This window comes from Natrix helvetica, assembly GCF_964273705.1.
Source record: "Natrix helvetica genome assembly, chromosome: 3".
Lineage (NCBI taxonomy): Eukaryota > Metazoa > Chordata > Lepidosauria > Squamata > Natricidae > Natrix > Natrix helvetica.
The window spans coordinates 114,122,556-114,135,243 of NC_138549.1; the positions used below are offsets into that span (position 1 = coordinate 114,122,556).

Consider the following 12,688-nt stretch of genomic DNA (forward strand, 5'->3'; position numbering starts at 1 on the left):
AGAAGGCAAAGGAAGAGAAGAGAAGAAGGGAGAAGAAGGGCTTGCAGGTCTTTTTATAATCTGTTCTGCCCCACCTATCTGTTTCCTGTTCCTGTATAAGAAATGTATTCTGATTGGTTGCCAGACTCCCATGGGCCTGGGCAAGGGCAACCCTCTAGGCTGAGTTTTGAATCCAGGTTTGGTTGAGTTCTCAGATGCCATGTGGTCAGTTGAGTAAAAGGCAATATTATCCTGCCTTAATCCCATCCCCCTGGAGCTGAAGAGGAGAACTCTTTATTATGTAAAGTGGACTAGCTTGGCCTTCTTAATGGCCCATTGACAAAGTGGGGATGGGCCGGAAGCTGCAGGAATTTACTTTGTGTTTAAAAAGTGTTTCTCCCTTTTTCACATCCAGGAAAAAATATCTGCACTCTGTCCATCAAAGCAACTGCTATGAAAGATATGCTTTGGGCAACAGAACAAATATGTTTGTAAGAGCAACTCCTCAAGGAAGCAAATTAAGAACAGCAGCAACTGATGGTATGTTTATCATACTGTAACACACAACCAGATATTTCAATTAACAGTTTTAATTAAAATGCTGTATATCTACAGTACTGTGCATATAACAAAGGCAGATGCTCTTGTTACTAATGCAGTTGCAACTTTTTATCATGAAAGATTGGAAATGCAACATGATTTTATATTTCTGTTCTGGTTTCCAACAAAAAAAAAAGTTGATAGCTATAAAAATTCCTTACTTTAAATTCGGTGAGTGAAAATAAAAATATTAACTTTTGTGTCAGGTAAAAATTTTTACATACTGTGCAGAGAAATATGGAAGGCCCTTGGCAAATACAAGAAGTAAAAGTTTCGATTAAATACTGGTAAAGCAAAAGGAGGAAAAACCCCTTTTTTTGCAGATGGGTAACCATCCCCAAAAACTTTTAAACTTGAATGGGATGTGCCACCTAGTGTTCAATTTGTAGTGTAACTAGTTTCTAACTGACAACTCCAGAGAACACTTTTATTATCCAAAATTGCAAACGTTTCAATATTTATGCTGCCAGGGTCGCACAATTTAAATAATTTTGTGGTTTTTGTTACCAGAGATATGAGTAGTTTCTCACTACAAAATTTACTACAAGGAATATTCAAGTGCCGCCTCAGATTCCAGTAGCAGACAGGAGGGTGAAGTTCTCAAATTTTGCCACTCACACCAACTGGCCTAACAGCAGTTATATTCTTTGATTATCCCTTTGACGAAATCTGGTTAAAAGGTTTTTTATGTAACAAAGTTCTGAAAGAAACATAAAATAATTATGTTTCACTGACTTTGTAATTTTTTGCTTCTCCCAGAGCAGGGATCTTATCTGCCAAGATAAATATACTGTAATATATGCAATAATTGAAATGTGTGTTCATTTTCCTGGTAAGCAATGCAATTATCATAGAAAGAGTATTGCCTCATTCAGGGGTCCGCAAACTTGGGAACTTTAAAACTTGTGGACTTCAACTCCCAGAATCCTCCAGCCAGCAGAGTTGGCTGGAGAATTCTGGAAGTTGAAGTCCACAAGTCTTCAAGTTCCCAAGTTTGAAGACCTCTGGATTGGAGACGCTCTCTTTAATGGGCTGGCTCTGAGTTTGTGTTATCTCTAACATTTAAATTACGGCGCCCATCGCTCTCCCCTTTCTTGCCTGGGCGGAACCTTTGCGCTGAGTGACGTAAACGGGCGGAGGGCGTTCCTCGTTGCTCGCGGCCACGGCAGAGGGGGGCAGGGGCGGCATGGCAGCGGGGCATCTGCAGCAGTTCTGGGGGTCGGCGGGGCTCAGCCTGTCCCGCGGAGTGCTGATGAGTCGCTTCGCTGCTCTTCGGCCTCTCGGCCTTTTGGTCCCGCCGCGGCCTAGGCCGCTAGTCATCGGGATCCGCGGGCTGGCAGACGAGAGTGGTCTGGGCGAGAACCCTTTCTTCGAGAAATACCGAACTAAGATCCAAGAGCTTCGCAGGTAGAAGGAAGCGCCGAGGAGCCGGGCACCCTAATTTGGGCTTAATCCCTTTTTTGGGAGGTGGGAAGAAGTGGGGATCTGAGAGTAACCTTGAAGTGGCAGCCCAAGGAACGTCCTTAGCTAGGCTTTCTTTGCCCGCCTTTTCCTGCATGCCTCCCAAAGGCTTTCGAGGCATTTACACGCATTCAAGTAAACAAGTCCAGGGTCAAGCTATATATCCCGCATTCGGGTTTACAGCGAAGCTTCAGGTCAAGCCTTACTCGTATGCATGCAAGCTCTTCTGGTTTGGGGGCTGCTATAAATACGTCCAGTTTAAATATGTCCAGTTTGCTGTCATCCTGCCCCTGCTTTTTAATAAGTTACCAAGACAAAGTATGATAAGGAGGTCACACACTTTTGGTATATGATAAGGAGGTCACACACTTTTGGGACTGAAGTATGATCTGTGTGCAGTAGTTATAAACTGTTCTAACTTTGATTCAGATCCAATCCAGATCTTTTTGAATCTCGCCTGGAGCAAAAGAATGATTTGAAAAAGCAGCCAGTGGGATTCTCAAAACAGGCAGAGTTTGTCAGATGCATGGAGGAACAGGCAAGGCTGATATCAAATATTTCATGTTTAGTGTCTAATCCAATACATATTTTATTAACTATCAGAGGAAATCAGGATTAGAAAACACTTTTTGCTATATGGGGGAAAAAATCCTGACTGTTGTTTCCACTGTGTGCCTGTGTATATGATTATGCATGTATTTCAACTTTACAGAAATAGATTCAACTTTTTTTTTCTGTTTGTACTAAATATCCCTTTATATTGAATAGAGGCATGTATAGTCACAGTTGAATCCTTTATCCCATTTTTTTTTGTTAAAGTAAGGCTTCAAAAAGGAGGCCCTCTTTTGCAAAGAGGACCAGTAATTAAACTGAAATTTGTTTGGACATTAAAAAATAACAAAAATATTAAGATCTATCTTCTTTAATTTTTTGGATGCATATATTTGATATGTATATATAAACATACACACACACACACCTTTTATGTTTTCATATTTATTATATACAGGAAGGATGCATTGAGTTTGAGAAAATACATTAATATCAGCAGCATAACCTCTCTCTTCCTCATTGCTCTCTGATTGAATGGAATGCAGGTTATTTCAAGATTTGGGACAGCCTTATATTAAAGTGTAGAAGTATCTTCCAGAAATAACTATGTCAACCAATAGGCTTCATCTCAAAATTAACTCATATCTTCTACTGATACAAAACTAATTTCTAATTGAAAATCAATTGTATTTTACCCAGTCCCTTGACTTTGTACTTCAACCAGTTATATGTTATATGTGCCTCCTTGAACTGTTCTGAAGTCTAACACAAAATGCTTAACACTAGGAAGATTATAACAACTTTCATGGTGCTGATTCTAAATTAGTCTTAATATTTAATTTTAGACTGCAAAAGCAGGACAAACAAAAGCAGGATTCACAACAAATAAGGTAAAATTATATTTTAATTAAACCTATTTTCTACTCTTATTTACAGTGCCTATTTTGCGAATGGTGTATTAGATTAGGGAGCTAGATCTATCTGAGGGATTTTTCATAAGATGTGTTATAGAAAATTCTGTCATTGGCATCATTTAGCTGCTTTTGATAAGCTATCATGGATATGCTTTCTTTCATCCTGAGAACAGGGCACTGGATTTGATGTTTATTTTATATAGTTATTTGCTATTGAACCAGCATAGTAGAGTGACTAAGGCCTTGGATTTTTCATATTTGGAAATGAGAAATGTGAGAATATTCTGGATTTTACCAGTAAAGAATATTTGTAGCTCAGGGTTTGAATGAGGAGTCTTTGGTGCTCTCTGAACTTGTTCTTTTTTCCAGACATTTCATTACTCAAATTAGGTAACATCACCAGCACTGATGATGTTACCTAGTTTAGGTAATGAAACGTTTTGCAAGAAAACAAGCAAGCAAGCTCGGAGAGCACCAAGGACCCCTCATTCCGGATGTTGCAAAAGGCAATATTTTCTACCGATCAAAGGATGCAAGGATATATATTACTGTGGCAGAGATTTTGTAATATTTTACAGTTTTGTACAGATTATATTACAGTAATATATTTATTAGTAGCAATAAGATATAGAGATTTTTTCCTCTGTTTTTAGTTTTTTGGAGCTGTCTTATTCCTATTTTTATTTTGCTATGTTATTTATTTATTTTTTAAGTTAAGTTTAAATATTGTTTTACTAATTATTTATTATAAGAATGTAAAATAAAATTTTACAAATAAGTTGAATCTAGATTGGTATGGTCCCTTCCCATTCATCGATTCAATGGTTGATTTTGAGCTATTTTGAGCAATGGTTGATTTTGCGTTTGCTTTCAACCCGCCTCTCCTCCAGATTGTTGTTGTTGTGGAATAAATGTATGAGACACCCAAATTCATACCACATTGAACTATTAGATAAAATGTAACATACAAATTCTATAAATTAGATAACTATTATTAAAAGTAGATAAACTTTTTCCCAGTTACATTGTATGTGTGTTAGCCTACGACGTAACAATGTTTTGTTTAGTTTCTTCTTACACTTATGACTTAAGAGTGCAAACTTTATGGTGTATAATTTGTTTCAGACACTTGATTCTATTCTTAATGTTGAGATGATGAAACAGAAGAAGCCTGAAGAAATAAAGCAGGTGATAAAAATGGGAATCCTTAAAAGTACTTTTTGTGTAACTTTTAACATTTCTAAGTTAATGGAACCTGTTGTTCTCTGTTAACTTTTGAACAGCAAAAATTTACAACATTGAAGTCCTGTGTTCAGTGCTGTTGCTCATATTTATTTGTTTGTTCGTTTAATTAATTTATATTGCCACCTATTCACACATGAAGACTCAAGGCAGCTTATACAATATAAAATCTCATTTAAAATAATAAAACTAATAAAAAAAGAATCAAATAAATTAATATAATATAATAAAATCACCCCCCACCCATCCCACCCTGGCGACAGCAGATCACACAAGCCATTTAATGGGGTCCATGCTGCTCTGGGTTCCCCTGGCCCGCTGTTAGAACCAGGTCTTCAGCACCTTCTGGAAGAGAGTTAGAGTGGGGGCCATTCTAATCTCTGGGGGAATGATGGTCCAGAGAGAGGGAGCCATCACAGAGAAGGCCCTTCTACTAAGTCCCATTAGGTGTATCTCCCTAGGGCAGTGGTCGGCAAGCCGCGGCTCGCGAGCCACATGCGGCTCTTTACACATTTTAATGCGGCTCTTCTGTGTGCCGGGCGCCCGCTCCCCTCCCTCCCACTGTTCCCTCTAAGGTGCGCGGCTGCGCGCCCGCGCAGGTGGCAAGAAAACACCGCGCAGCAGTTTCCAACTGCCGCGCAGTGCTTTCTGCTGTCACAGGCGCCGGAGGCTGGGGAAGTCCTTTGCAGACGGCTAGAACTGGCCGCCCGCAAAGGACCTCCCCGGACTTGTTTTGGTGAGCGCGGGGCGACTGACGCCACGAAAGCAAGCCCGGGGAGGAGGTCCTTTGGGGGTGGCTAATCCTAGCTGCTTGCGCCCGACGCTGCAGCTAAAGTAAAGCCCCTGCCGCTACCGGAATATCTGCTGCCGCCTCCTCCTCCTCTAACAGCACCCGACGCTGCGGCAGAGATGAAGCCGCCAAAGCTCCCGCCGGCGCCCCCGCCTATGGCAGCGGCGCCTCCCCCTCTGGAGCACCTGAGTTGGGCCCCGCGTTACCCTGCCCCCTCCTCCTCTGCTGTGCTTTTGAGGAGCCATGAGGCTGCGGGAGCCAGTAGGAAGGCGGCGGGGGGGGCAGGAGCAGGGAAAAAAGGCCTCATGGCTTCTCAAAAGCATGGTGGCAGCGGAGAAGGCAGCAGGGGTAACGTGGTGCTCCGAGTGGAGGGGGGCGCCAGCGGGAGCTTTGGCGGCTTCACTCCAAATGTAGTGGTGCTGTTGGAGGAGGAGGCAGCTGTTGTTCTGGTGGCGGCAGGGGCTCGTCGACATCTTCAGCAGCAGCCCTGCCCCCTGTGAAAAAAGCCGAAGATGGATCTACGCAGATGACGTCGCCGCAACATGACTGGAGGAGGAATTCTGGGAGTTGAAGTCCACAAGTCTTCAAGCTGTCAGGTTTGAAGACCCTGGGTTTTTTCTTTTTTCTAAAGGGTTAGGGGTGCAAGGGTCTTGCAACTTGACAGCTTTAAGACTTGCATGCTTCAATGCCAGAGTTCCTGAGCCAACATGACTGGAGGAGGAATTCTGGGAGTTGAACTCCACAAGTCTTAAAGCTGTCAGGTTTGAAGACCCCTGGGCTTTTTTTTTCTAAAGGGTTAGGGGTGCAAGGGTCTTGCAACTTGACAGCTTTAAGACTTGCATGCTTCAATGCCAGAGTTTCTGAGCCAACATGAATGGAGGAGGAATTCTGGGAGTTGAAGTCCACAAGTCTTAAAGCTGTCAGGTTTGAAGACCCCTGGGCTTTTTTTTTCTAAAGGGTTAGGGGTGCAAGGGTCTTGCAACTTGACAGCTTTAAGACTTGCATGCTTCAATGCCAGAGTTTCTGAGCCAACATGAATGGAGGAGGAATTCTGGGAGTTGAAGTCCACAAGTCTTAAAGCTGTCAGGTTTGAAGACCCCTTGGGGTTTTTTTCCTAAAGGGTTAGGGATGCAAGGATCTTGTAACTTGACAGCTTTAAGACTTGCGTGCTTCAAATGCCACAGTTTATTGAAACTAAAAACAGTGTACCATCCTATGTATTTTCGGTTTTAAAAATGTGGCTCTCAAAATAAATTTCAATCGTGGTTTTGGCGAGATTTGGCTCAGTTGAAAAAAAAGGTTGCCCACCACTGCCCTAGGGGATGGGACCCGCAGCATTCCCTGCCTCCCCCCTCTGATGGGTTGGGTAGATGTGACTGGCAAGAGACTGTCCATCAGATAACCTGGTCCCAAGCCATGAAGGGCTTTAAAGGTGACAACCAGCACCTTGAATTGTACCCGGAAGCAAATCAGTTAGCTTCCTGAATGGAGATACTTGCTCTGACAATTTAACAATACCATAATTTGTCTTGTGTGTGAATTGTCCTTTTATATTAAAAGTCTGTAGATTAGTCTACAGTCTTATCTAATCTTAAAGAGACATATATATGCACAGTTCCTCTTGTATGACACAGTGAAGTCCTTTGGTTGTGATAGAAACATGAGTTAATATATTCATATTAATATATTAATTTGAATTTATAAATAAATAAAGCCCAGAGCTTATTTCCATGCAGGATAATGAGGAGAAATCAATTCCCATATATTTTCCCTCAAAATCCTATTTGAAGAATGTTTGGGTTCCTCTGCATGGTGAGATAAGATGATGGTGAACTTTTTAAAAGTATGCCCAGACCAGAGGTTTTTGTCCAAGCCAGTTCCTTAGAGTTCATCCTTACATCTTTTAGGACTAAGTAAAAATCTTCTTAGAATGAAAATCCCACTGAAATCAACTCGCAGTTACCCTACAGACCTCTTTAGCTTTGTTATATGTTTCATTTAGTAAGTTTTGGTTATTTTTCTTACTAGTTTTGACTGACTGAACCTTAAATAGAGACATGAGTAAAAAAAAAAAACCCTGGATAACTTTCCAGTTTGGCTGTTAGACTGGAAACAGCACCAATAAAAACCAGCATCAAATATTTCAATTGAGAGATCATTTTAGTAATATTGTTTGACTAAAGTTACTGCACCGAATTGAGATTCTTTTGGTTTCCATTCACTGTCTTTGAAATAATTGGCACAATCTCGTTTATCCAGATATGGAAGCAGTACTTTTCTGGAGAAGACACAGTTTATGCTGTTATTCCTGTAAGTACAACAGTAATTTTCCCCATCCCAACTTCTCTCCTGTTTAACTTAGTGGAGCCTTCAGAAACTAAATTAAATATTGCTGAATGTGCTGAAACAGTTTGCAATTAATATTCAGGAGTTTGATCACTTGCTATCATTAGAATCCACCTCAAGTCGTGGGATGATGGAATGTATTTTAATGATGAGAACTACATAAGCATGCTTTCCCATTTCTTTCCAAAGGGAAAAACTTTTGATGTCATCTGGAAACGAGTTCAAAATTGTCCATCTGTAAGTATAATTTGTGTTTTTGTGTGTCCATCTGTAAGTACAATTTGTGTGTTTGGGAAGGTTCTTTGTGGCCAGAGTCTGTCCTTTCACTATTCTCAATATAAAATTTTTGTTACTGATAGTTTGATGTCCCAGTTGTGATGGAATTTAGATAAGCTCCTCTTAATAGATTATAGCCCTGATAATAAGTGGGTGCTCCGTCACTGTTGGTTTTTAAGAAGAGATTGTCTGGAATGGTATAGGATGCTTGAGGAGAGGACTGGACTAGAAGCCCTCTAATGTCCCTTCCAACTCTGTTATTCTGTTTATAAAAGTACTTCAGTTCAAAAAGCGTGCAGCATACTAAATTGTTGCAAAGAACATTCTGTGGGAACATCAGAGGCAGATAAAAAGTTTCTGAGGCTCAGCATGAAATGAGGAACTGAACATTTAAGACGGGTCATTTTCCAGAACTAGTCTAAAATGAGTGCTCATTTGTCTTCCTGAGTCTTGTGTGTTACTCAATTTGACTTGGATTTCAATAGACCAATTTTAATTTCCATCCATCTTCAATCCAGTTTCTTTATGCGCTGCCAAGGAAGGAAGGGTATGAATTTTTTGTTGGACAGTGGTCAGGAACAGAACTTCATTTCACTTCTCTGATAAACATTCAGGTAGGTGGAGGGTTTTTTTCCCTAAACATTTATTTCCAGGGGCAGTCTGAGGAATTCAGAAAGGAGGAAGAATTGTCTATCCCCAGAAAAAAAAATATTCTGTGTATGTCACTGCTTTAAACCCACTCCTTAAAAACAAGAATTATTTCAAGTGGGCACTGATAGAGATGTCTGGATCTTTAAGGGAAATTGAATTGTTTTTTATCTCTCTTCTACATATCTCTTGTGCAGGGTTCTTAAATTGCAGAAGATGAATTTTATTCAAGACTTCGGTCATTTATTTGGTCTTACTGTGAGATCCATAAAACAGACAATTCTCCAATGCTTGATTCAAAAGGGCACAGTGCTCCCAATCAATTAAGCCTTGACAGTTCTTTTTACAGTAAAATTATTTAGTGGAAGCGAGTATGTTAATCATTGAACCTACGCAAGTCAAAATTAGCTGATTAGGTGGTGATTATGTCTGGACAATTAATAAGCTGGGATATGAGCAGACTTTTTGCAGGACACATCACAGTAGCAAATAAATTAAATCTTCACTTTACTATAGCATCTGGAATCTATGATTCTAGGATACTAAACTATGGTTTGAAGCCGGTTAATAATTTTTGCTTGTTTTGAGAGGTAACATGGAAACTGTATAGCATAGAAGCTTGATTGCTCTTGCCTCAAAACAAAAGCAAAATGGGTCCTTGAATTATCAGCAGACCCTTCATAACTCAGCTTGTTAAAGTAACATGTTTGTCTGGACTCTTCCAGTAGCTCTGAGGTAGCTCTGAGCTTAAGTTGAATAATGCATATTTTTCATAACAGTCATGTGATAATATGTGCCCAGGTGTCAAAATGAGAAACTAAGGTTTCCCAGAGCAACCCTGGTCTCTAGATCAGTCTTTCTCAACCGATTGCTTAGACTAGTCAATGAACATGCTACTGTATATGGGAAGTAAGAGAGTTGTAATTGAACTTTGTGCTTGGAATGACATTTTAATCTAGCCAAAAATCAAAATGTACTGTACATACCATATTTTTGGGAGTATAAGACACTCTGAGGTATAAGACACACTTAGCTTTTGGGGAGGAAAACAAGAAAAAAAATCTGCCTCCCAGCAATTTACCTCCTTGCAGCAAACAGCCCATTTCAGTTTCAGCACAGCCTGATTAGCACAAGCAGCTGATTATCGGGCCTCCCAACGATCAGCTGTTTCAGGCTACAGGAATTGCCATAGCCTATTTCCGCCTCCGTGCCCCCATTTTCGGCCTCCATATCTCATTTTCAGCCTCTGCACGCCCCGTTTTTGGCCCCCACACACTCCATTTTTCGCCGTTCCGGGTGGTGGGAATCGGAATGGGCAGAAAATGAGGCGCGCAGAGGCCACAAATGGGATGCGAGTCCCTTTTTGGGAGAGGGGGCGGTTTAGAAATCCAAATAAATAAATAATAATGCGGAGCCTGAAAATGGGGCATATGGAGGTGGCAATAGGCAATAGTAATCCCTGCAGCCTGAAAGAGCTGATGGTCGGGAGCCCGATCCAACCGACAATCAGCTGCTTGTGCTAATCAGGTTGAAGTTGAAACTGAAACAGGCTGTTTGCTGTTTGCTGCAAGGACGCAAATTGCTGGAAGGCAGAGGCCAAAGAGTAGGGATAGGCGGGGCTACATTCAGTGTATAAGATGCACCCAAATTTTCACTCTCTTTTAGGGGGGAAAAAGGTGCGTCTACATTTCTGTTTTTCTGTTGACTTCCTAGTATTAGAGGATTGGAAGGTTTTAGACACACATACATACAAACATTTCTAGGCATATACCATACATGAAACATCAAAGAAGGAAAGAATTCTGAATAGAAAATGCTCAATAGTGCAGCATTTTCTTCTTATAGCTTGTAGATGCCTGTGAATCTTTCTCCTGATTGGAGTTAAAATGATTTGGTTATTAAAGTGCTTGTTGAATACCCCTATCTTTATATAATAGTGAACATTGTATTTGCTGCAGACTCAAAGTGATGCTTCTCTCAGTCAGTTGATTTTGTATCATTATCCTGAGCTTCAAAAGGAAAAAGGAATTGTACTGATGACTGCAGAAATGGATTCTAAATTCTTGGTAAGTGAAACTTAGCAATGAACAGGTTTTCATGACAAAAAGACAGTTCCTTGGTTTATTAAAACAAATAGCACCACAACAAATAGCATAAAAGTGGAATTCTGGTATCATTTTATCAGTCTTGCTTACTGAAAGCACAGAATGGATGAGCATTTCTAAGTATACTAGACAAATATTTATATATATATTCCACCCTCATGTTGATACCAATAGAAGAGACTTCCAGATGGCCAGCTAACAGTTTATAAAACAAATATGTAAACTTGTGAATGTTCGGTAATGGCTTGCAGAGTTTAGTAATCTGGATTACAATAGGATTGGCCCATTTTTTTTCCATTCCTGTTACTCCCCCCCCCCCCTCTCTCTCTCTCTCCCCCTCCCTCCCTCCCTCCCTCCCTCCCTCCCTCTCCCTCCCTCCCTCTCTTCCCTCTCTCTTTTTGACTGACTAGTATTGTGATAGTTGAAGCTGTACCAACTATTGCTGTTACACATTTGTGTTCTGCTTCAAAGACAAGACAATTGGACAATATTCAGGACTGGCTTAGAAATGCCCCAGAATTCATAAAAGAGCCACTGACCTCATCCCCATAATGTTCTTTTCCCTTTCATAATCAGTTCTTAATGATTTGAAATGCCTCCAAATACTAAAACACTGTGCCACTTTTATAGCAGCTTCGTCATGTCTGTTACTATATAATTGTCCTGGCGTTAGAGCACAGTAGTAAAATGAAATTAAATTTCTGGTACAAGGTGTAAAGCTTTAACGCTCCTTGCTTTTCCATTGATGAAGCCCCATAATTCTTCTAACAACGTACATTGTTTATTTTCACAGAATGTACAGGAAGCCCAGTGCCTTGCCAGCCAGGTTCAGCTTTTCTATGCCACAGACCGTCAAGAGACCTATTGGTTGGTGGAAACATTTAACCATCAGCCAAATGAATTTAAATATATGTCTGTAATAAGTGAGCTTGAACAGAACAGAATTGGGCAAGAGCTGAGGCCTCAGGAAGATGTGCCCTCACCAACTGCTTGAGAGGTGTTAGCGGCTTTAACCAAAGACCACTGGCGTGGCAAGACATACCACCACGGGACAGAGTTGCTGTTTTTTCTCCAGAAAGTGTCATTAGAAACGATGCCCTTGGGACTCAGTTGGGAAAAGAATCGGTTATAAAGGGAACTACTCAATACTGTGACAATGTAGAGGCCCTTGTCCATTTTATATCTGAATGCTAGAAGAATGGATAAGCATTTATGATCACTATATGAATCATTTGAAATTTTCCTCCTCCCAGTTGCACACGGCTTATTGGATTTTAGCGTTTTTGAAGTTTCCATATGTCTGTTATTCAGCAAAAAATGAAACTGAACAAAAAAAAGAAGAACCAAGAGGGCCTTTTCTCAATGGGTATAAAAATTCCCTGGACCTAGTTAAAAAGTATTTTACTGTGAGTGACATGATATCATTTTCAGCCTGAATGAGAAGACGTTCCCCACCTCTTGAAGCCGAAATTTAGAATAACACTAAAGCCTGAACATGTCCAAAAATGTATCAACTAAAAATGTGAGGTAATTTGGGGGAAAAAATGTAACAGAGTGAGATCCATTGGAAATGAAAGACTGTTGAGTATTTACAGAACTGTTAATCTCTGTAATTCTAAGCAGTGGGATAATATTGAGATAACGAAGTTGTGGGAGAAAAACATATTGAGGCCTTTAATTGCAAAAATGGGAATTCACCATTTTTTTTTCATCTTCGAAATTACCCATCAGATGCCAAAACTGGATCTAATGTCACCTTTGCCCTTCATACATGA

General features: G+C 40.4%; 1 protein-coding gene across 1 annotated transcript; it reads left to right on the top strand.

The window, feature by feature from the left end:
* Positions 1-1,682: 1,682 nt before the first annotated feature.
* On the top strand, positions 1,683-12,449 carry ATPAF1 (ATP synthase mitochondrial F1 complex assembly factor 1). Its single transcript, XM_081946924.1, has 9 exons — positions 1,683-1,986; positions 2,470-2,578; positions 3,438-3,482; positions 4,632-4,694; positions 7,798-7,848; positions 8,074-8,121; positions 8,679-8,774; positions 10,767-10,874; positions 11,707-12,449. Exons 1-9 carry the CDS (start codon positions 1,766-1,768, stop codon positions 11,905-11,907), a joined length of 942 nt encoding a protein of 313 aa, XP_081803050.1. The 5' UTR covers positions 1,683-1,765; the 3' UTR covers positions 11,908-12,449.
* Positions 12,450-12,688: the final 239 nt, after the last annotated feature.

Bases quoted from the DNA above. Each gene is read 5' to 3' on its own strand.
- ATPAF1 (XM_081946924.1), top strand. From the start codon at position 1,766: ATGGCAGCGGGGCATCTGCAGCAGTTCTGGGGGTCGGCGGGGCTCAGC. The intron at 3,483-4,631 runs GTAAAATTATAT...AATTTGTTTCAG, and splicing joins CAGGATTCACAACAAATAAG to ACACTTGATTCTATTCTTAA. The intron at 10,875-11,706 runs GTAAGTGAAACT...TTATTTTCACAG, and splicing joins AAATGGATTCTAAATTCTTG to AATGTACAGGAAGCCCAGTG.